A 24,124-nucleotide genomic window follows, 5' to 3' on the forward strand; every position below is an offset into this window, starting at 1 on the left:
ACATAAGATGAGAAGTGATGTGATAAAAGTGTTCAAGGGTGCCACGGGACCTCCGTCAAGGGCTATTTCATACAAGGAAAGCTTTTTTAGTAGGTGAGGATTATCAAGAGCTTGGAGGATGCCCAAACTTAAACTAGACAAACACATGCATGTGCATGCGTGTGTGCGCGCGCACACACACACACACACACACACACACACAGAACTGTTTGGTGAACGAAAGGAGCACAGCATGAGAGAATGTACTAGGTAATGAGCAAGGGATCCACTTGGTGTACGGTGTACCACAGTTAGCACATAAAGGAAATAATGCATTAAAATGTGAGCTGTGGAAGAAGGGAGAAGCTCTATCAATGGAGGGTCTTGCCATGCTGAAGTTTTTTGGCAAAAAAAGTATATTTCAGTAAGATCCTTTTAGCTTCTGTGTGGAGAGTAGATTTAAGGGCAATTAGACTGGAGGACAGGAATTGTCCACTAACAATGTTAATGCAGTAGCTACTCTGTGAGATGACGGTAGCTTGGTTGTCAGACATATAAAAAGTAAGCTGTTTGAAACACGTAGGCACGCTCATCTGTGGAGTGACAGAAGACTCCACAGGTAGAGGGAGAGAGCTTGATGGGACAGAGTTGCGTGTGTGAATTGGGGGAGAGAAAACAGTGGGCAGTGTAGGCACAGAGGGGAGGGATCCCCTTCTATGGAGAGACACAAGAGAGAGAAAGAGAAGCTGTGCATTGTGGCATTGCATTACAAGAAAAGAGCCTCTGGACCACGGATGGGGGAATGAGAAATACGGAGCTGAAGATCAGAGTTTTCACAAGTGCATGACTTTCTCTGGGCCTAAGCTATGGCCCATGCCTGGAGGGGCAGGAGCCGGGGCAGAGTAATGATCTCAGGTTGCACTGGGAGAGAACGGTCCCATCTTTGGAGTGTTGTGGGAAGAGGGTTTATTGCTTCCCAAGGACAAAAGACCCTGCTTGCACCAGCCAGAGCCCCTTTGTCGACTGGGCAGAGTGATGCTATTTCAGAACCCAGTGTTTGTGGTGCCTGGTCCTTTAAGACATAGGATTTTGAATCCCAGCTGAGTGCTTAGGAGACTCAGGAGACTGTGGAGCAGGACAAGCCAGCCTCTCCTCACTGCTCCATAAGGGCTCCCTGAACAGTGTGGTTTGGGACACCTGGTCTGGGGAGAAGAGATTGGGGGGTGGGGGGGTCACCATTTTCCTCCCTGTCACCCACACAGTAGGGCTTCAGGGAATAGGACAGAGGCTCCCAGAGGTGTTGGGTTCTGCTTACACCAAACCCAACCCCTCTATGCCTCCTAACTGCTTATCTGCGGGAGTGGGACTGACATTGACTGAACCAGATGGCCTCTCCTCTAGACCAGCACAGCCATGGGTCCTAGGCACCAACAGACCGTTTTGCTGTTTTGAATGTCAGTCTGGGTTTTTTCCCTCTTTCCTCTCTTTTCTTGTTCTTTCTGCCCTCTTGTTTGTTTTTGTTTGTTTTCCTTTGGAATCAGGCTTGTAGTTTCTCATTTGATTAATGATCTAATTTTAGTGTGTGTGTGTGTGTGTGTGTAAGACAGCAGAGAATCTATTGCTGCAAAGATCAAAGACCTAAGAAATAGTCATGATGAATTAAGAAATGCTATAATGAGATGCAAAATAAACTAGATGTAGTGACAGCAAGGATGGGAGAAGCAGAGGAAAGAATAGGTGAAATAGAAGATAAAATTATGGAAAATGATAAAGCTGAAAAAAAAAGAGAGAAAAGAAGTTACTAGAGTACTCAGGGAAAATGAGAGACCTCTGTGATTCAGTAAAACAAATATCCACATCATAGGAGTTCAAGAAGAAGAAGAAGAAGAGATAGAAAGGTGCAGGTTTATTTGAACAAATTATAGCTGAGAACTCTACTAATCTGGGGAAAGAAACAGACATCTAAATCTAAGAGGCACAGAGAACTCCCTTCGGAATCAACAAAGATAGGTCAACAGCACAACATATCATAGGGAAACTGGCAAAATACAAAGATAAAGAGAGAATTCTGAAAGCAACGAGGGACAAATAAATGTGCTTTAACCAACAAGGGTAGACACGTAAAGGCAATAGCAGATATGTCCACTGGCGGGCCAGACGAGAGTGGAAGGAAGTAGTCAGTCCGCTGACTACGAAAAAACATGCAGCCAAGAATCCTTTATCCAGCAAGGCTGTCATTCAGAATAGGAAAGATACAGGCTTCGCCAGACAAACAGAAACTAAAGGAGTTCATGACCACTAAGCCAGCCTTATAGGAGATCCTAAGGGGGACTCTGTGAGTGGAATGCAGCAAAGACTACAAAGGACCAGAGACACTACCACAAGCACAAAACTTACAGATAACAAAATGACACTAAATCCATATATCTTTATAGTCACTGAATGTAAATGGACTAAATGTCCCAATCAAAAGACATAGGGTATGGCAGTGGATTAAAAACAAAAAACAAAAAACAAGATCCATCTGTACTGCCTACAAGAGACTCATTGTAGACCTGAAGACACCTGCAGATTGAAAAGATGGGAGATGGACAACCGTCTGTCATGCTACTGGATGTCAGAAGAAAGCTGGAATAGCCATACTTAATATCAGACAAACTCAAATTTAAAACAAATGCTGTAAATAAGAGATGAATAAGGGCATTGTATCATAATTAAGGGGTCTGTCCATCAAGAGGAGCTAACAATCTTAAATGTTTATGCCCCCAATGTGGAAATACCCAAATATATAAGTCAATTAATCACAAACATAAATAAATGTATAGATTATAATACCATGATTGTAGGGGACTTTAATACTCCACTTAACAGCAATGGACAGATCATCCAGGCAGAAAATCAATAAGGAAATAATGTCTCTGAATGACACATTGGACGAGAGACTTAACAGATATATTCAGAACTTTTCATCCAAAAGCAGCAGAATACACATTGTTTTTAAGTGCATGTGGAACATTCTCCAGAATAGATCACATACTGGGTCACGAAACAGCCCTCAACAAATGGAAATAAAAGAATTGAGATCATATCATGCATGTTTTCAGATCACAATGCAATGAAACTTCATATCAACCCCAAGAAAAAATTTGGAAAGCCCCCAAGTACATGGAGGTTAAAGAAAATCCTACTAAAGAATGAATGGGTCAACCATGAAATTGAAGAAGAAATTTAAAAAATATTTGGAAGCAAATAAAATGACAACATGGCAGTCCAAACCCTTTGGGATCCAGCAAAGACAGTCCTAAGAGGAAAATACATTGGAATCCATGTGTATGTCAAGAAGCAAGAAAGGTCCCAAATACAGAACCTAACCTCACACCTAAAGGAGCTAGAAAGGGAGCATCAAAAAAAAAAAAAAAAAAAAAAGTCCAAAGCAAGCAGGAAAAGAGAAATAATAAAGATTAGAGCAGAAATAAACAATATAGAATCCAACAGAATAGAGCAGATCAATGAATCTCAGAGCTGGTTTTTTCGTATAAACAAATTTGATAATCACCTAGCCAGACTTTTCAAAATGAAAAGAGAGAGGACCCAAATAGATAAAATTACAAATGAAAGAAGAGAGATCACAACCAACACCACAGAAATACAAACAATTATTAGAGAATACTATGAAAACTTACATGCCAACAAACTGGATAATCTGGAAGAAATTCACATTCTACCAAAAGTCAAATGGGAAGAAGCAGACAATTTGAACAGATCCATAACCAGTGAAGAAATGAATAGGTTATCAGAAATCTCCCAGCAATAAGTCCTGCACCAGATGGCTTCCCAGGGGAATTCTACCAGACATTTAAAGCAGAGTTGATACCTATTCTGTTCCAAAAGATAGAAATGGAAGGAAAGCTTCTAGACTCATTCTTTGAAGCCAGCGTTGCCTTGATTCAAAAACCTGACAAAAACCCCACTAAAAAGGAGAATTACAGATCAATATTCCTGATGAACATGGACATAAAAATTGTCCACAAGATACTAGCAAATTGAATTCAACAGTATGTTAAATTTTTTTGCATTTATTTTTGAGAAACAGAGCATGAGCAGAAGAGGGGCAGAACAAGAGGAAGACACAGAGTCCGAGGCAGGTTCCAGGCTCTGAGCTGTCAGCAGAGAGCCTGATACAGAGATTGAACCCACTAACCGTGAGATCATGACATGGGCTGAAGTTGGATGCTTAACCTACTGAGCCATCCAAGCACTCTAAATCCAACAGTATATTAAAAGAATTATTCACCACGCTGAAGTGGGATTTATTCTTGGGCTGCAGGGATTACTCAATATTCACGAATCAATCAGCATGATACGTCACATCAATAAAAGAAAGGATAAGAACCATATGATTCTGTCAATAGATGCAGGAAAAGCATTCACAAAATATAGAATCCTTTCTTTATAAAAACGCTTGAGAAAGGCAGGGTAGAAGGAGCATATCTTAACATCATAAAAGCCATATATGAAATGCCCACAGCTAGTATCATCATCAATGGGGAAAAACTTAGAGCTTACCCCCTGAAATCAGGAACATGAAAGGGATGTCTACTCTCACCACTGTTGTTTAACATAGTGCTGGATGTCCTAGACTCAGCAATCAGACAACAAAATGAAATAAAAGGCATCTAAATTGGCAAAGAAGTTAAACTTTTACTCTTCACAAATGGCATAATATTCTACATGGAAAACTGGAAAGACTCAACGAAAAAACTGCTAGAGCTGATACATGAATACAACAAAGTTGCAGGATATAAAATCAATATTCAGAAATCAGTTTCATTTCTATACACCAATAATGAACCACCAGAAAGAAATATCAAGGAATCAATCCCATTTGCAATTGCACCAAGAACTATAAAATACACAGGAATAAATCTAACCAGAGAGGTAAAAATCTGTATGCTGAAAACTATAGAAAGCTTATGAAAGAAATTGAAGACACAAAGAAATGGAAAAACATTCCATGCTTATGGATTGGAAGAACAAATATTGTTAAAATGTCAATACTACCCAAAGCAATCTACACATTCAGTGCAATCTCAATCAACATAGCACCAGCATTCTTCACAGAGCCAAAACAAACAATCCTAAAATTGTATGCAACCACAAGACTCTGAATAGCCGAAGTAATGTTGAAAAAGAAAACCAAAGCTGGAGGCATCACAGTCCTGAACTTTAGCCTGTATTACAAAGCTGTAATCATTAAGACAGTATGATACTGGCATGAAAACAGACACATAGACCAATGGAATAGAATAGAGAACCTAGAAATGGATCCGCAAATATATGGCCAACTAATCTTTGGCAATGTAGGAAAGAGTATCCAATGGAAAAAAGACAGTGCCCTCAGCAGATGGTGCTGGGAGAACTGGACAGCAACATGCAGAAGAGTGACACTGGACCACTTTCTTATACCATACACAAAAATAAATTCAAAATGGATGAAAGATGTGAATGTGAGACAGAAACTATCAAAATCCTACAGAAGAAGCCAGGCAGCAACCTCTTTAACCTCGGTTGTATCAACTTCTTACTTTTAAAAAAATTAATGTTTTTTCATTTATTTCTGAGAGAGAGAGAGACAGAGAGACAGCGTGAGCAGGGGAGGGTCAGAAAGAGAGGGAGACACAGAATCTGAAACAGACTCCAGGCTCTGAGCTAGCTGTCAGCACAGAGCCCGACGCGGGGCTTGAACCCATGAGCCGTGAGATCAAGACCTGACTGAAGTTGGACGCTCAACTGACTGAGCCACCCAGGTGCCCTATCAACTTCTTACTTGATATGTCTCTGGAGGCAAGGGAAATCAAAGCAAAAATGAACAATTGAGACCTCATCAAGATTAAAAATCTTCCCCACAGCAAAGGAAATAATCAACAAAACTCAAAGGCAACCAACAGAATAGGAGAAGATATTTGCAAATGACATTTCAGATAAAGGGTTAGTATCAAAAATCTATAAAGAACTTACCAAACTCAACACCCAAAAAACAAATAATCCAGTGAAGAAATAGGCAAAAGATATGAGTAGCACTTTTCCAAAGAACACATCCAGATGGCAAACAGACACATGAAATGATGCTCAACGTTGGTCATCATCAGGGAAATACAAGTCAAAATCACATTGAGATACGCTGGTCAGAGTGACTGAAATTAACAACTCAGGAAACAACAGGTGTTGGTAAGAATGTGGAGAAAGGGAACCCTTTTGCACTGTTGGTGAGAAAGCAAACTGGTACAGCCACTTTGGAAAACAGTGTGGAAGTTCCTCAAAAAGTTAAAAATAGTTACCCCTACAACCCAGCAATAGTACTACTAGGAATTTATCTGAAGGATACAAGAGTGCTGATTCGAAGGGGCACGTGCACCCCAATGTTCATAGCAGCACTATTACCAATAGACAAATTATGGAAAAAGCACAAATGTCCATCAACTGATGAATGGATAAAGATGTGGTATATATACACAATGGAATACTACTCAGTGATGAAAAAGACTGAAATCTTGCCATTTGCACAATGTGGATGGAACTGTAGGGTATTTTGCTAGGTGAAATAAGCCAGTCAAAGAAAGACAGATATCATATGCTTTTACTCATATGTGGAATTTGAGAAACTTAACAGATGACCATAGGGGAAGGGAAGGAAAAATAAGTTTCAAACAGAGAGGGAGGCAAACCATGAGACTCTTAAATACAGAGAACAAACTGAGGGTTTATGGGGGTGGGGAAAATGGGTGATAGGCATTAGGGAGGGCACTTGTTGGGGTGAGCACTGGGTGTTGTATCCAAATGATGGATCACAGGAATCTACTCCTAAAGCCAAGACTGCACTGTATGTTAGTTAACTTGACAATAAATAAAATATTAATTTAAAAAAATAGACATGTTAAAATTCACAGGGCTTGGAACTGGGTAAATGTGAGTGCATGAGACAGGGAGACACTAAAGAAAGCCTCAGGTCTCTGTCTTGAGTGACTGGATAGTGTATACAAGGGCAGAGGCGGTGGGCCCTGAGAAGGAATTACGTGTTGGATGCATAGAATTCGATTTGCCTGTGGAAAGTCCATGTGGGTCTTCCAGACAGTTAGATACTAGAGTCCAATTTTATGGAAAAATAAAATCAGACTCCTCTCACGTTGTTGCTGTTGCTCTGCCATGAGTTATCAAGTACTTAAGGGCAAAGCAACACAATTTAAGGAGAAATATTGCACACATTGTGAGATGCTGACCTTCATGTAAGAGCCTTGAAGGTTTTTGTTTTATTTCTTCTCAAAATAGAAGTGACTTTTCAGAGTCTAAATCTAGATAATTTTTGAAGGATTTGGAAAAGGCTTATTTTGCTGCTATTATTCTAAATTACCTAATATTGACATTTTGGAACCTATTTTAACTCTTTAGATTTAAACCACAGTTATGTTGAAAGAAAAGGCAGTGGTTTAGAAGAAAGAAATTAATCAGATCAAATTAGTGTACAGATGAGATAAATTATGTTCCTCCAGAGTTAATGTCTGTTGGTTGAATAATACCAAGTTAATTAATAATGGAACAAATTCTACCCCTCCACCACATACACACACCAAAAAAAAAAAAAAAAAAAAAAAAGCAANNNNCCAACAACAAAAAAAAAAAAAAAAAAGATAGCCTAATATCACCATTCTTTTCCTCTGATAGTTGAAGCCTTGAATATATGAGTAATTATAGCACCTAGGAGAATCAGAATGATTCTTGAAATTTCTTCCAATCTAGTGATTCTAATTATTAATGAAAAAGTAAAATAATAGTGTATATAATTCTTTAATCCAATTTATTGAAGTATGAATGACAACATGTAATCATTTAACAAATACTGAGTACCAGCTGTTTCTAAGTCTCAAAGTACTGGGCTTCAGGATGAAGGAAAACAGTCTCTGATGCATGCATTTTCAGAAAAGGAGAATGCGTATCATGCAGTAAATGCATAAGCACATAAATATGTCAGGTAGAGATCAATACCATAAAGAATAGAAGTGAGTTGAGTAGATAGAGAGTAAAGATGGCAGTAGGCATGCTGTTTTGTAAAGAATGGTCAACACATTCAGAATATAGTGGGGCATCCTATTGGCTCACTTGGTTACATCTGACTCTTCATTTTCCGCTCAGGTCATGATCTCACTGAGCCCCACATGGGGCTCTGTGCCGTTAGTTTGGAACCTGCTTGGGATTCTCTTTCTCCCTTTCTGTCTCTGCCCCTCCTTCACATGTGTGCTCGTTCTCTTTTAAAGTAAATAAACATAAATAAAAAACCAAAATATTGACCTCTGACTTAAAAAATAACAATATATAGATTTGCATTTATACAACATTTGAAAAACTAAGGACATTTCACCTTATAATGTTTTCAAACTTTACTGCCAGAGATAAATTTCAAACTCTTGAAAGTGGCCTGGGTATGTTTTAATATAAATGTTATGTTAAAAAGGGATGCCTGGATGGCTCAGTAGAGCATGTGACAGTTGATATCAGAATCATGAGTTCAAGCCCCATGTGGAGCATAGAACTTACAAAATATGATATACAAAAATAGGAAGTTTTTTCAAAATAGGAAGTTACTTTTAAAACTAAAGCTCATGTGGGGTGCCTGGGTGGCTTAGTCGGTTAAGCGTCCGACTTTCCGACTTTCGCTTAGGTCATGATCTCACGGTTCGTGGGTTTGAGCCCCGCGTCGGGCTCTGTGCTGACTGCCAGCTCGGAGCCTGGAGCCTGTTTCAGTCTGTGACTCCCTCTCTCTCTGACCCTCCCCTGCTCATGCTGTCTCTCTCTCCTAGAAATAAATAAAACATTTAAAAAAAAAAAAAAAACTAAAGCTCATGTGCAGTGGAATATTCTGTAGCTATTGAAAATTTCATTGAAGAAAAATATAGCAGAAAAAATACTGGAACAATATATATAGAAAAACATTGAATATTTTGATACTATTTCATATAATTGTATATATTATAAATGGCCCGTTTTTGCTTTCATATATGTTATAAAATTTTACAGTGAGTACATATTTTCTGAAAATAAAACAGATTATTTTAAAATACCAAACCCTTGAGATTACCGCTTAAATTAACAGTCACTTAGGTGTATTTAAGTAGTAATCAGTAATCACTTAAATATTAAGGTATTACTGCTTTTAAAAGTCACCGTTTATGCAAAAAGATTTGATTGAAATAGAGCTTCAAAATCATAGCAAATCTTTGTGAAATAAGTTACTAAGAAGTATTTCATAAATTTGTGTTTTCTTTCAGTCATCTATTTGTGTGAAAGAATATACAATACAGATAGATTACAATGATGTATATTTGTAGAAAAAATATTTTTGCTTTCCATAAAGCAAACTAAACAAAACAAGCTTTACATTTCTCAGTACCATGCTAAATTGGGGCTCCTTGGAAAAATGTCTGAATCTATATTTGGGGCAAGGAAAATGCAAGATGAAGTTAGAGAATTTTGTAGTGCCGGAAAGTGAGAGATTACCTGAGTGAGAGACTGAGAGAGAGAGATAGAGAGAAGGGAGAGGGGGGCAGAGGAGGAGATGGTACAGGGTGGAGACACAAGAGACAACCTGAATCAGCTCCCAATGGCCAGAGCTGGAATAATTTGAATAATGGCAGTATTCGATTGAACTAAAAGCACAAACATGTGCAGTCCCACAGTGATATAAATGAATAAAGGAATAGAACAAATCTTTCTTACAGAAGAATTCCAAGCAATACATGTAGATACTTCTGTCTCCAGGAGGGGGACTTAATTCCCCTTACCCTAAGTATGGACCAGACCCTGGTGACTCAGCTCCCCAAGGAGTAAAAGGAAAACAAAACAAAAGGAAAAATAGTAACACGGCAAATATCACCTTAGCCAACATCACTAGTGAGAAGTTATGCTGAAATGGCGCTTCCCCTGACAGTTAAGTGATGGCACCGCAAGTCTGTGGTGCTCTCCCCAAACAACAGTCACACCAGTCCAGTCCTAAAAAATTCAGACCTACCTGGGCTGAGGAAGATTCTACAAAAATGTGGGACTGGCACTCTTCTGAAGAGTCAGAGTTAGAGAGGACTGAGAAAATGTCACCAGAAGGAAACATAATGACTGAATGCATTATGAGATCCTGGAAAAGACAAGACATTTGTGAAAGCTGGTGAAGTCTGAACATAGTCTATATTTCAGTGAATAATATTCTACCAAAGTTAATATCTTAGATTTGACACACGTGCAGGTTATATACAGTGTTAACAGTAGAAGAAGCTGTGTGAGGGGGTATAGGGACCCTGTTCTATCCTTGCAACTTTTTCTGTTTATCTAAAATCATTCCAAAATGAAAGTTTTATTATAAAGAAACAGCAAAAACAAATTATCATGGAAGAAGTTGGGACATCCCAGTGATGGTATATTTTTAACTAACAAAAATCCTGTTTTGGAAAAAAATGAGATAAAAAATAATGTGTGGTAACAAAACCCAAGCAGTACTGTAATCCATATGCCCCTCTCTCTATCTCTCTATACACACACACACACACACACACACACACACACACACACACACACATTCTGTCTATGCAAATTCAAATGATCAGAAATGGAGATTATGAGTAGCTATTTCAGTAAAATAGAATTATGTCCTTTTAATTTTGTTCTTTAAACCTTTTGTGTTCTCAGTTCTTCTACAAGAAAGTGAAATATTTATAAGAAAACATCAGAAATAGTTCTAAGTACAGTTTTTTTTTTCAAATAAACAGGTTAAATTACCATTTCTTTTTTTTCCTTTATAGTTTATTGTCAAGTTGGTTTCCGTACAACACCCAGTGCTCATCCCAACAAGTGCCCTCCTCGATGCCCATCACCCCACTTCTCTTCTCTCCCTCCCCCATGAGCCCTCAGTTTGTTCGTAGTAGTATTCAAGAGTCTCATGGTTTTCCTCCCTCCCTTTCCCCAACTAATTTTCCCCTCCCCCTCCCCCATGGTCCTCCGTTAAGTTTCTCCTGTTCCACATATGAGTGAAAACATATAGTGTCTGTCCTTCTCTGCCTGACTTATTTCACTTAGTAGAACACCCTCGAGTTCCATCCACGTTGCTACAATTGCAAGATTTCATTCTTTCTCATTGCTATGTAGTATTCCGTTGTCTAAATTACCATTTCAAGTTATGTATATTTTTACCTTATATAAATGCCTTGGTACCTGAAGGTCATAAAACTTGAATTAGCTAAAACATACTATTTCTCAACTAATATTTGTAAATACTTTTATCCAGAACTCAAGCTGCTTATCAGCCAACATTTTGAACCATAACCAAAGGAAATGACATTCTTGTCTCTGTCTCTCCACCCCTCCATTCACACACACAGACACACACACACACACACACACACATCTATACATATATCTATATATAATGCTGTTTGGATAATTCTGTACTTTAAATAGGTAGGTAGGTGGGTAGATAAGTAAATGTGTAAAATGTAGAAGGAAATGCGTCAACCTTTCGCCCATATTGATCGTATTCGTGATCTCCTATGTTTGCAATTTACTTTCTACATCTCTATTTTTGTATTAATTTCTTTTCAATAGGAAACATACACTATATTTGTATTAAAAATATAGCAAAGATATATTTAAATATTAAAATCTTTAGATGATATATTCTCCTCCAACATATCCAAATTTAGGAAGTAAAGACTAACAATGAAATTAAAAGAAAAAGAAAAGAAAAAAGCCTTCCGTACCATGACATTTTGATGAATTGGGCACGTTACCAGCTCTCTGAGTTATTGTTAGAAACAAAATTGTGGAGGCACTGTGATTTTGTATTCAGTCGTTGACTAGCCATTGTTGCTCAGATGGCTTAAACAGTTCAGCCATACATATTTAATCACTGCATAGAAAACTTAATTCTAGGGAGTGATAAGCAATCAGGATAATGGGGAGGGGGGAGGTGGCTTGCCCTAAAATAAGCACAACATAGTATTAGATGTCAAATGAAATTTAAATATATTTTGGTAGGAAATAGAATTAAAGTCTGATAGTTTTTACAATATCCCAGACTCTCTTTAAAGTGTATAGTATGTTTTTCTGTGGGAATTTTATATCACAGATTATTTATAAGAATTTTATAGTTTCAGACTGCTCTCAGCTCACATCTGTATAGTGATATGCAAGCTTTAACTTAGTCACAGAAGAACAGCTTTGATTTCATAATGTAAGAGAGCTGGCTTGCAGAGCATTTTACCAGTTTCTTGAAGGACGACTTACCACTTATCATTTGTCAGATGAGGCTTGGTCCACATAGTATTCTTTATATTTTTCTTAATATTATAGGGCTGTGAAGAGAGAACCATGCCCATCCTTTCTCTCACTTTTTCACCAACATTTATGCTTCTATACCTGGAACTGTTGTAGATTTTGATTTAGGAGAAGATATGGGAGGGGTGAATTCTTTCTTCTATCTAAGCTCAGGGAACATTTACTTCCTGAGAGATGAATGGGGAATATTTTATGTCAATTAATATATATTGAAGGTGTATAAAACAATGATGTGTCTATTATTCAACTGTCACTGACATGAAATTGACTGCAAAATTACTTTCTGGAGTTCAGAATTTACTCCCTCCTTCTGACTTTTCGTTTATGCACTTTCAAGACAAAAAGTAATTTCTGCTGACTGCTGGATTATAAATTCAACCTGGGATTTCATAATCAGATTCTGCTTTTTTTCTCTCTCTCTCTTACCTCTCATCACAGATGATAAAGATATTGCAATTGGAATTCAGCTGTGACAGTATAGATGATTAAGCTAAAGTCTAATTGGCTTTGCAGTGTTAGCAGAAGCATAAATTTGGTGGTTGGATCCCCCCCCATAGTAAAATAAACCTCTGTGATTTACAGTCTTCGAGAACAGAATTTTGTTGATTAAGAAGGTCTTTTTATGGACGGTAAAGAATTGACTGTAAGAATGGAAATTTCAAGTGCAAAGTTATATTTTTCTTCCTGAACTTTTTAGAATGCAGCAGCTTTCTAATTAAATAGGGGCAAAACTGGCAATGGCAAGTAATGCACAAATGTAGCTGCGGTGGCTGCATTCTGCACCACCGCCGAAGTTACCATGGGGCGGCATGCTCTTCTTACCTGGGAGTCGGGAGCCAGAGTATTCCCTGTGGCAACTGAAGTAAACAAGTGCCAGAGAATGAGGACATGAGATGAGAAGATATTTCTCCAGCAGGCTTTCAACTTATTACTTTTCTCCAGTGTCACTCTGGAATTCTTTAGCAAGACCTTTCCCCAAACTGAGAGGCAGGCTTCATTCAGGCTTATAATTCTAAAGTAATTAGAGCTATCCAGTTTGACAAAGTTTTCTTTCTTTTTTCTTTCTTTCTTTCTTTCTTTCTTTCTTTCTTTCTTTCTTTCTTTCTTTCTTTCTTTCTTTCGTTCTTAATTTGTTTTTAATGTTTATTCATTTAGAGAGAGAGACATAGCATCAATTCGGGAGGGGCAGTGAAAGAGGGAGACCTAGAATCCAAAGCAGGCTCCAAGCTCTGAGCTGTCAGCACAGAGCCCGAAGTGGGGCTTGAACCCACACACTGTGAGATCATGACCTGAGCCGAAGTCAGACACTTAACAGACTGAGCCACCCAGGTGCCCCATGACTAGATCTTCTATTATTTAAAAGTAAAACCTAAAAGAAATGAATTTTTTAAAAGTATTTTTAATGACAAAGGTCTAATTATGATAACCAAGTTTCTGTTTATACTCAAAATATGATCTAGATGATAACAGGTCATCTTTGAGCTATCCCATGGATTTGGAACTTACCAATAGTGCATAATAAATAAAATTCACTTCATTTTTCTTTCTGGTATAAGTAGCAATTATGAAACTAATCCATGCCCCTCCATCACCTGTTTCTAAAGATGGTGGAAAAATTGTTCAACTTCCAAAAAGTTTATATAATTTTGTGTCTTCGGTAAAATTCTCTAACATCAAATAAGGGTTACTGTAGTCATAGGTGGGGCTAGATATTTGTTTTTCTAACATACATATGGGTAAGGATGTCTTTGCTCAGTGTAGCAAAAAACATGGGGAGCTTGTCTCTCTTTTCCAAAGACATGGGGCTAACAAATTTCAGGCAGATGTGAGGTCTAAGAGCAAATAATAAGAAGCTTCAAAAGTTCAATTAGCTGTCTACTCTGGGTACTAACAAAGTTTAATGAAAATGGAGTTGAATATAAAAACCGTAAAAAAATGAGTATACCATCAAACTCTGCATTCTAGGATCCTTCATTCTTATATCAAAAAAATAAATTTGTGAGTGAAATGTATATTTAAAAACCATGAGTAGCCCCGTTTAAGAAAGATAATATCAAAATCTCATAATATGTCAAAGATTAAAAAACTTTACTTTTTTCATGTAAACTCCAGACTCCCAAGTTAATTTTGAAGCATATAAATAATTAATGGAATGTATGTTGTTAGTATTACAATTGAAGTAAAGTTTTGTACTAATAAAGGTCCCTTTGATCATTTTTTATGAGTACCCTACATAAAATTTATTTCAGAATACCCAGTAAGACAAAAGAAGAAATAGAACAAGAACCCAGAGCTCCAGATTTTTCAGAAAAAAACACTTCTTTGTCATTTATTCTTTGCAGACATTGGAAGTGGGTATATTTTGCACTGGGTAGCAGCATACAAGAAATGAAATAAAATGTTATTTGCTTCCTCTTTTAGGGGCTGATGTTATCAACTTTGATGGCCACGTTGTGTTACCATACAGATTCAGAAACAAGAAGATGAAAACACTGAAAGATGTCATCGCCTTGAAGTTTAAAACCTCTGAAAGTGAAGGGGTGATCTTGCATGGAGAAGGACAGCAAGGAGATTACATTACCCTGGAACTAAAAAAAGCCAAGCTGGTCTTCAGCTTAAACCTAGGTATGTTCTGACTTTAAGCCCCATTCTTTCCATTTATTAGCATTCCCATTAGTAAAATGTTAATGTTGCTTAATCCTTAAAATGTAAATTATAAAAAAGCAGTTCCCGTTATATTTTCAGTTCATTTTTTTTTCAATTCATTTTCCATCCATAGTGGGTTAATCCTTTTTAATCCATATATACATATTCATTAAAAAATAATGATTACCTTCTAGTCCTAAGTAAGGTACTATACTAATATCTGAGATACAGTGGTGAGCAAATAGAGAAGGTCCATGAGTTCATGAAATTTATGACCTAGTGGAGGAGTCAGACAATCTATTGTCTGTTGTTATTTTAAAACAACTGACTTAAAAGCAATGACTTCAAATAATGATAAGTAGAACTCCATTAAATAGGCTAATATGATAAAGGATACTTACTACAGAGGCAAGAAGGGTCAACATTAGAATATGGAGGAACATTCTCCCTGAGAAAATCCCAAGCTGAGATCTCAGTTATAACTAAAACTAGCCATGAGAAGGTTGAGGAAAAAAGAAGTCCAAGGTAGCAGTCACTACTGACAAAAATCTGGCACGTTCATGGAACAGGAGGGAGGTAATGTGGGTAGATGCAATGAGTCAGTGGGAGAGAAGACAGAATCTGGAAGTTGGGGATTGTCCAAACCCTGTTAAGATCCTGTACGGCATGGTAAAGGTTTTAGGTATTATTATTTAAGGAACAGAAGCTACTGGTAGGCTTTAACCATATGGCCTCATGATCTTATTTTTAAAAGTTTTACTGGGACTTCTGTAGAAGAAAATGCTTGCGTTTGGATGAGAGTCAAAGCCAGACTTCTGCATAATGTAAGCGAGAGCTGGCTCTGGCTTGCAGAGGTGGTGTCAGCGGAAATGCAGGGAAGTGGGTCTAGTTGGGACATGATTTTAGTGGTAAGTCAGGCTGCTTTGTAATGAGAAAGAGAATAAGTGAAGGAGAATTCCTAGACACCTAATGGACCCAAGTGCCATTTTCAGAAGTAGAGACAACTCTGTTTCCTCTGTAGAGTTTCTTCTAAGAAAGAATTGTTTTCTCTAATAGAAGAGGTCTTAATGGACCTGGTGCATTTTAGTTGCCTATCAGACATCAGGGTTGCAATTTCTATTAGGGAGTTGCATGTATGAGATCCAGAGAAGGTGTTACATGGAGACTGAGGGGAGTGACTGTAGCAGGAGGAAATTAGAACATGTGGTATCAGAGAGCAGGTAAAGAAACAATGTGGTGGCTGTTTTGAATTCACCGAAGATGTCACTAAGAGGAAGACAGGCAGGTGAATATTGGCCGAGGCCCTGTAGAGGTTACTGTTGATTTTCTCTCCATGGAATAAAAAGGACAGTAGTTTTATTGACATAGGTTTAAGAAAAGATGAGAAATGTAGAAATGAATTTCTCAAACATAATCACCTAGAAATCAGAGAGTCAGGAATCAGAGAAATGAAATAAATATTTGCTGGAGAAGAGTTGAGCTAGAATGAGTTACTCTTGTTGTGGTTTTTGTTGTTGTTGTTGTTGTTTTTAAGCATTTTTAAGTTTCTTATCCGGCTAAAAATTTCAGGATTTATGCAAGAATTTTTTGAGGGGCAGCATACAAATTCCATAAAGCTTTATATTGTAAATAGTAACAGAATTCTTTAAAATTTTACATCTAAAGTATTTTAATAGCTAGAGTTCACATGTTAAATGCATCCCAGGAGGAAGCTACAAAACTAAAGATTAGAACACAAAATCAGATCCTGCCTTTTTCACTTGCTTATCAGTCTGAGTGGTCCAGACATTCCTGAATATGGCTTGGTTTCCACATATTAAATTTTACTACTTTGAAAATCAGTATTATACTAAAAAGGGCAGAGAGAGAGAGAGAGAGACAGCCCCCAAGCAGTCTCTACACCATTAGCATGGAGCCTGATACAGGCTCCAACCCACAAATCTTGAGATCATGACTGAGTCGAAACCAAGAATTGGATGCTTAACCTACTGAGCCCCCACGCATCCCACCCTAAATCATTTTTGAAACAAGTTTCAATAGAAGCTGAAAAGGAGAAATGGAGGGGGTTGATAACAGAAAATAAAATGTAAGTAGTTAAAAAATATGCATGCAAACACACACACACACACACACACACACACTCAGAGAAATTGAATTATATCTAAGGAGATCTTTATTTTTTCAAACATTTCTCCTTTATTTTTTAAGTGAAACACATAGAGAAGCCTTGTAAAGCCACTGTGCTTTATAGAGGTGTGACATTACTGTCTGAAACAAGTACCTGATCCTGTGACCTCACAGAATGATCATTACCATTTCACTGGAAAGCAGTTTACTTACAGAGTTTTATTGACTGACTGGAATTTATGACAGTCAAGGAAATGCACTCACTCATAGGTTCACTCTGCCTTTTTAATGCCATTACCTAATTATCAGGCATATCTAGCTGCAACTCAGTCTCCTAGCCATTTAAAGTAATAAAATTGAGTTTGCCTTTTCATTCAGACTTAATCCTACTTTTCTTTGTCCCTCTCTGCCCCCACCACCACATGTCCATACACAGCTATGGTCACAGTCACAGCACATTTGATTTCATCACCAGAAGGAAAGAAAATCTGATCTAGGAAAGCCACAGAAAATGTCAGGTGGAGGCATCATTAGCATCCTAACTATGAAAAAAAGGGAAATAACTTGATGCCCTAATCAGTTGTGTGTTTCTCTTATTTCTGTTATTCTATTTATTCTGAAACTGTGTTACATTTTTATAGCATTCAGTTTTGCCTGACCATGAAAAGCAATACTTGATCAGACAAAATAGAAGGTAGTAGAAACCATGTGAATGTTATCCAGAGATGACTTTAGTAAACATGTTGGATCCTTGCAACCTTTCACTCTCATTTATGGCCTTGTTGCCATGGAAATCTTTCAAAACTAGATTAACGCCACATATGTATTTTTGCAAGTTTTTACTTTAAAATATAACTTGAGTTAATTTCCCATGCAATTAAATATTACACTGTGCTAAAAACCACTGCTTTTGGAGTCCGTGAGAACTGGAAAGTGTCATGCTGTGTTTTCTTGACCAGTAATAAAATAACAGCGACAAATAAAAGAGTGGTAACAGGTAACATTTAGCTAATGTTCACTCTGTGCCCAGAAGTAAGTGGAGTCCTTTGCATCTACTAATGTCTTGAATCTCCAGAGCAATGCTGTAAAGCCTGGACTATTAGCTTCCCCGGCTTATCTATGAGGCGTCATATGTTCAGGGGATGGCCGGCCACCCCGGATGATGGAGAGAGCGCTGCAGAGCCAGCTTGGAAGCCGAGGCACTTGGCTCCAGAGCCATGGGGTACGGACTCCATAAGGAACCTATCAGATTTAGCCGAATTCATGGCACAAGAAACAAAAAAAACCCTCATATATATCTTTTTCTTTTTAAAGGACACGTTCCCATCTTTAATAACTCCTCTGTAGTTTGAGTATGAAACTGTGTTTCAGGATAGCTTCACATGCTGGGGCCCCACGGGAGTGTCCGTGGACAGGCCTTGAGGGAAACGCCAGCCTGTGGCTGTAAACGAAAGGTCCGCGGCTGCACAGAGTCACGGTGGTGTCACTGTCTCGTCTCTTTTCCTCCCACGGCTCAGGAAGCAACCAGCTTGGCCCCATCTACGGCCACACATCTGTGACGACCGGAAGTCTGCTGGACGACCACCACTGGCACTCTGTGGTCATCGAACGCCAGGGCCGGAGCATTAACCTCACCCTGGACAGGGGCGCGCAGCACTTCCGCACCAACGGGGAGTTCGACTACCTGGACCTGGACTATGAGGTGAGCTCGGGCACGTGTGGGGGGCGCAGGGGGAGGTCGGGGTGGCTGCCTGGCCTCCCGCGGCCTTGCTATGCCTTTGTCAGCCACACACCTGCCTGCACCGCTCATTTCAGTCCCCAAAGAAGCATCGTCTTTCAGCTTCAGGGTCTAATCTATTAAAACCGTCATTTTGTTCATTTCTAGTTTTTTTTTTAATTTTTGATCATATTTGAAATGTTTTAAAAATCTTGGTACCAGAGTAATAACTTGAAGGGAATGGACCATCTATCCTGTCATCAGGGCAACTGAGTAAGTCCAGAATCAAATATAAGTTGTAATCTTTCCATCGTTAGTTATGTTATAAATCACCTATTCTTCTTGAGGATGGATGGACAGCATGTTATAAACACAGGGCTGCCTAATACTTATTAGAAAATACTGACTGAAAAATTCCGAGTTCTGATTTATATTAAGCCATGTGTGAATTGGTGACTGTAGATAGTTCTTTTCAGGTTCTATTTTCTCAGATATAATTATCACATAAGAAAGAAAGTAAACATAGAATATTTTAAGAGGTTGTTCATAAATAAGAAGACATATGTAACTCTCTAAATAACCAGAGATTTAAAAGATCTGATCGTATCAGTCTCATAAAAACTATATATTCCCATATTATACAGGTGGGCATTTCAGGCTTTTTAGTAGACTATTTAGAGAGCAATTCAACCTTAAAATGTCTATGAAAAACTTTAATCATATATAGAGTTAAGAGTTCTATGCAATATTCACAGCAGTGTTACATATTCCAAAAGAAAAGAGATAACTCTAAATGAAAAAAAAAAAAAAAAAAAGAGAAACACAGTAAAATAAATAGGATGAAACATTATTCTGCAAGAGGTTTCCAAACTTTCTTTGGTCACGAAACCCTCAGTGTGTTATTAATTTCTCCACAGCAAGCCTAGACCATTCTGTAATAGTTAGAGCCAAATAACTTAATGAATGTTTATAGTCCTTTGAAAAAATGCAGATTAAAATAAAAGAAAAAATGTACATTTTTATGTAATTTTTAAATGAACAGTGGTTACTCGCCGATGGGCCGAGTGTTTCTGGGCTCTCCAGCTCCTCAGATTTTGTAATCAGATTTGACTGCCGGTTTCATCTTCTGTCCCACTTCTCCCTTCGTGTGACACTGCTTTTATCAGAGATACAGCCAAAAACCCATGTTCACAAAGACAGGAAGTCATCAGAAGCAGCATAGCAGGATGTTGGAATGGGGAAGTAGCTCCAGCTAGCATTGTATGTAATGCCCAGAACATGTCAAATATCCCTGTGTCTCCTTTAAAAATGTTAAGTGTAGGGGCGTCTGGGTGGCCGAGACAGTTAAGCATCTGACTCTTGACTTTGGGTCAGATGACAGTCTCACAGTTCATGAGATGGAGCCCCGCATCTGTCTCTGCGCTGAGCAGCAGCCTGTTTGGAATTCTCTCTCTCCTGCTCTCTCTCTCTCTCTCTAGCCCTCTCCTGCTCAGCCCATGCATGTATGTGCTCTCCATCTCTCAAAATAAATTAAAAAACTTAAAAAATTAAAATACATAGTATATGGTGGCTGTGACCCTTCAAGTTTTCTGTGCTTAGTATGCCTTGCTCCCATATTGTGTACACACACACACACACACACACACACACGTGCGCCCGTTAATCAATAGCGACATACAAATTTTTTAAAATGTAGTATAGGCCATCATAAAATAATTGAAAAAGTTAGGATTTACAACTGTGTTTTATATTTTTCTTGTTTTCCCTTAATGTTTATTTTTGAGAGAGAGGGAGATAGAACGCAAGCAGGGGAGGGGCAGAGAGAGAGGGAGACACAGAATCAGAAGCAGGCTCCTGGCTCTGTGCGTCAGCACAGAGCGAAACACAGGGCTCGAACCCATGAACTGTGAGATCATGACCTGAGCGAAAGTCAGATGCTCAACTGACTGAGCAACCCAGGTACCCCTACATTTTCTTTAAATATTTAAATAGTTTCTAAATTGTCTCCAAGATGAATATATTACATATATTCCTCTATATGAATTTAAAATAGATTATGCTACATAAACCTTGATATTGAGACTTTATTAACATTAAAATAAATTTAAGGTTATCAGAAAATAATTGTAATCACCCTCCAAAAATTTCCTTAAAGCAAAATGATTATTGCAAGGGAAAGAATATTAAAATCCCAGAAGTTTCTCTTTTTTTCTAAATTAGTATATTTCTTGGCTTAGGTGGCTTATCTCTCACTGTATGAGAGAACTTGGAGATGAATTATTCATCTTCCATTAATAAACTTTGAAGCACCATACAATAGATGAAAGATCCTGGAATATTAGCAGTGGGCAAACACAATTCCAATTTCCAAAAAAAAACAGAAGTAAAAATTTGGGGTCATAGACTCTGTGAGTTTGTGATCAAATCCATGAATATTCATGCACACACAAGACTCTTCTTAGCGGGTCAGCAGTTTCACAGACAGTTTGAAGCCCATCAGTGTGCACACCATGTTTGAGAACTTCAGCTATAGATGACAGGGCTTGAGACATTATTAGAGAGAGACACTAGGAAGAAATGTAAATTTATTGACAAAGAATCAGGAGTCAGTTGAATTGAGTCAGTCTCTCAGTGTTTTGGGGTATATTTCTTTGACTCATCCATACAGTAACTAGACTCAGACCCCAAGGGGGACTTGACATGAATAATTGAAGACATTGCTATCAGTCAGGAAATTCCAAGGGTTTTAGGAGCTCTGTGCCAGGAGCTGGGAACAAAGACCAAATGTATTTATTATACCACACCATGATAGAATAATCCCATCTATAGACTAAATACGAATCATCTCAAGAACATACATAACAAAAAATAGATGAGGCCTGAGTGGTTATTTTCTGTTTAATGTAATGTAATTTAAATCTATATAATTTAATTTTTAACGATGGCTCTGTTTAACAATCCATTTTCATGAGCCAGCATGAGCAGGATTCAGCGCACCACAGGGGTAAATTAACACCCATAACCGTTCCCAGAGATGTACGTCATGGAAGAAACAGTAGACAACACACTTGCTCCTTTGAGGTCGCTCATGGCGGGNTTGTGGAGGACGGCTTAAGAGTTCACCATACTCCATTCCTGGAGCCATTACACCGCAGAGGGAGCCGGTCACCACTTGCAGGCAAGCTGCTGGCCCCATGGTGCCCTGGGAAGGCTACACAGGCAAACAGATACACATCCTTCACATCAGCCACAGGGCAGGACCGCACCCTGATGTGTGGCCTGGCTTCTCTCTTTTCTCGGGCTGAATCCCAGGGGATGCCCACTCTGCCTGTTGTGCCACTGCCTTTGCAGCAGAGCTCTGCTTGGGAGGCAGAGCAGTGCTTCCCCCTTGACAGCTGGGTGGCTAGGGTTTTAGAGAGAAACCAGCTAGGATTTTGTAGAGAATCAACTTCATGGCTCAAACTGGACCAAAGGCCTGGGTTTGCATCCCTTTTTGCTCCTTACTGGTGTGTGACAGGGGGCAAGTTATAGTCCCCTTTTGGAAAATGAATGCAAAACACATTCGCCATAGCACTGGAAGAAACGTAGGAAGGAACAGAAATCTCCTATGTATCGGGTATGTAACAGATGCTTGCGTATGAAAGGTGAGGTAGCGGGCAGCCCTGGGCTCAAACTGCAGCGTTGTGCCCGTCGAGACCCCAGTCCCCTTCTATGCCACCGCTGCTCCGGCGCCATCGCAAGCCATTCCAAGATGGCGCCTCACAGTCCATCTTGCATTCCAGTGGGAAGGAAGAGTGGAGAAGGTTATGCTCTCCTCCCCTTTTAGTTATAATTCTTAGAGTCACACAACATCCTCCTCCTTTATTCTCACAAGACCAAAACTTGCTTCACAGCTTGGTAAATGCCACGTATCAGGAGAGCCAGTGCGCACCGCTGTAGAGTGTATTTTCCTAAAGAAGGTATGAGAAAGGACACGTAGAGACGTCTAGCAGTCTCTGCTGCACTGTGTAAACTCTTGGTAATTAAACAAGATGGTGAATGTCATTATTTCCTTAGAGTCAGGGTTGTTTGTGAATGGCACTATTATTAATAAGCCAGTCATTAGTTATATGAATATATGATTATTGAATGACGGCAATGATTGTGTTTTTTTGCCATCTGAGTAATTACAATATCAAAATATTTTGTGGTTCAAGCACTTCTTTTTACTGATAATAATGCATACTCAGAAGAAGTGACAATCTAATATATCAATAGTTGTATTAGGAATTGGGATTTGAACCCACATCTCCTAGTTGTAAGGAAATCTGGTAAATTGAGCCTCTGTTGCTTCCCCAGGGCACCTCTGATGATCGGGTAGGACACGTGCTGAGGGTTGCTGAAACCAGGGAAACCAGAGGAGTGCTTAATCATCATCCCGAAGGAAAACAAAAGTTCCAAAATAAATAAACTGTACACCTAGAGAAAGAATGAGACAGTATGTTTAACCTAGTATTTAGTAATAATGTTCAAAATGTGGTGCTGCGTGGGGCACCTGGGTGGCTCAGGTGGTTAAACGTCTGACTCTTGAATTCAGCTCACTTTATGATTCGTGAGATCAAGCCCCACTGTCAGAGCATAGCCTGGTTGGGACTCTCCTTCTCTCTCTGCCCCTCCCCCAATTGTACTTGCTCACTCTCTCAAAATAAATTAACGTTTTAAAAAAGTATTTAAAAATGTGATGCTGCATGTCGTTAAGCATACAAGATTTTATTCTATCAACTAGGAAAGAATTGGTAAAATAAATTGTAGATGGAAAGTATGACACTCCACGTAATTATCAGTAATTCTTACTTTTGGTATTAGATATACTTATTTAGTACCTAATAAGTTCAGTTTAGCACCACTTGAAAATATTTTCCTAATAATTCTATTATTTTAGTTTACAGTATAATTTTCCTTTTGTCATTTCCTAATCCTTTTCTGTATATTGACTCTCAGTCTCTCCCTATTCTTTCATATATAAACTCTGTGGTCAATGATACATATGCAACTAACCATTATTACCAAATTTTATTTTCAGTTGGTAATTTTATTACCAACTTCTGTTTTTTCATATTGTCTCATAAACTATCATTTATTTGTGCTTTCCCCCCCTCAAACTAAGCCTCTAAAATGCTATGACACTAAATAAAAGAACATAATTTGCTAATGGCCTCCTAGAACACAAAGATGTGTGTCTTATGTTTCCAATACAGTCTTGACATTCAAAAATGTTTAAGTGTTGCTTATAGGAAAAGTTGA

General features: G+C 38.4%; 1 protein-coding gene across 1 annotated transcript in view; it reads left to right on the top strand.

Moving 5' to 3' along the window:
* CNTNAP2 (contactin associated protein 2) overlaps positions 1 to 24,124 on the top strand; it is a 1,422,049-nt gene that overhangs the window by 325,213 nt on the left and 1,072,712 nt on the right. Inside the window, exons 7-8 of the mRNA XM_077778041.1 lie at positions 14,773 to 14,976; positions 18,642 to 18,826. Coding sequence (XP_077634167.1) covers positions 14,773 to 14,976; positions 18,642 to 18,826 — 389 coding nt within the window. The remainder of the gene's footprint in view (positions 1 to 14,772; positions 14,977 to 18,641; positions 18,827 to 24,124) is intronic.

This window comes from Crocuta crocuta, unplaced genomic scaffold, assembly GCF_008692635.1.
Source record: "Crocuta crocuta isolate KB4526 unplaced genomic scaffold, BGI_CrCroc_1.0 scaffold128, whole genome shotgun sequence".
In the NCBI taxonomy this organism is placed as follows: Eukaryota; Metazoa; Chordata; class Mammalia; order Carnivora; family Hyaenidae; genus Crocuta; species Crocuta crocuta.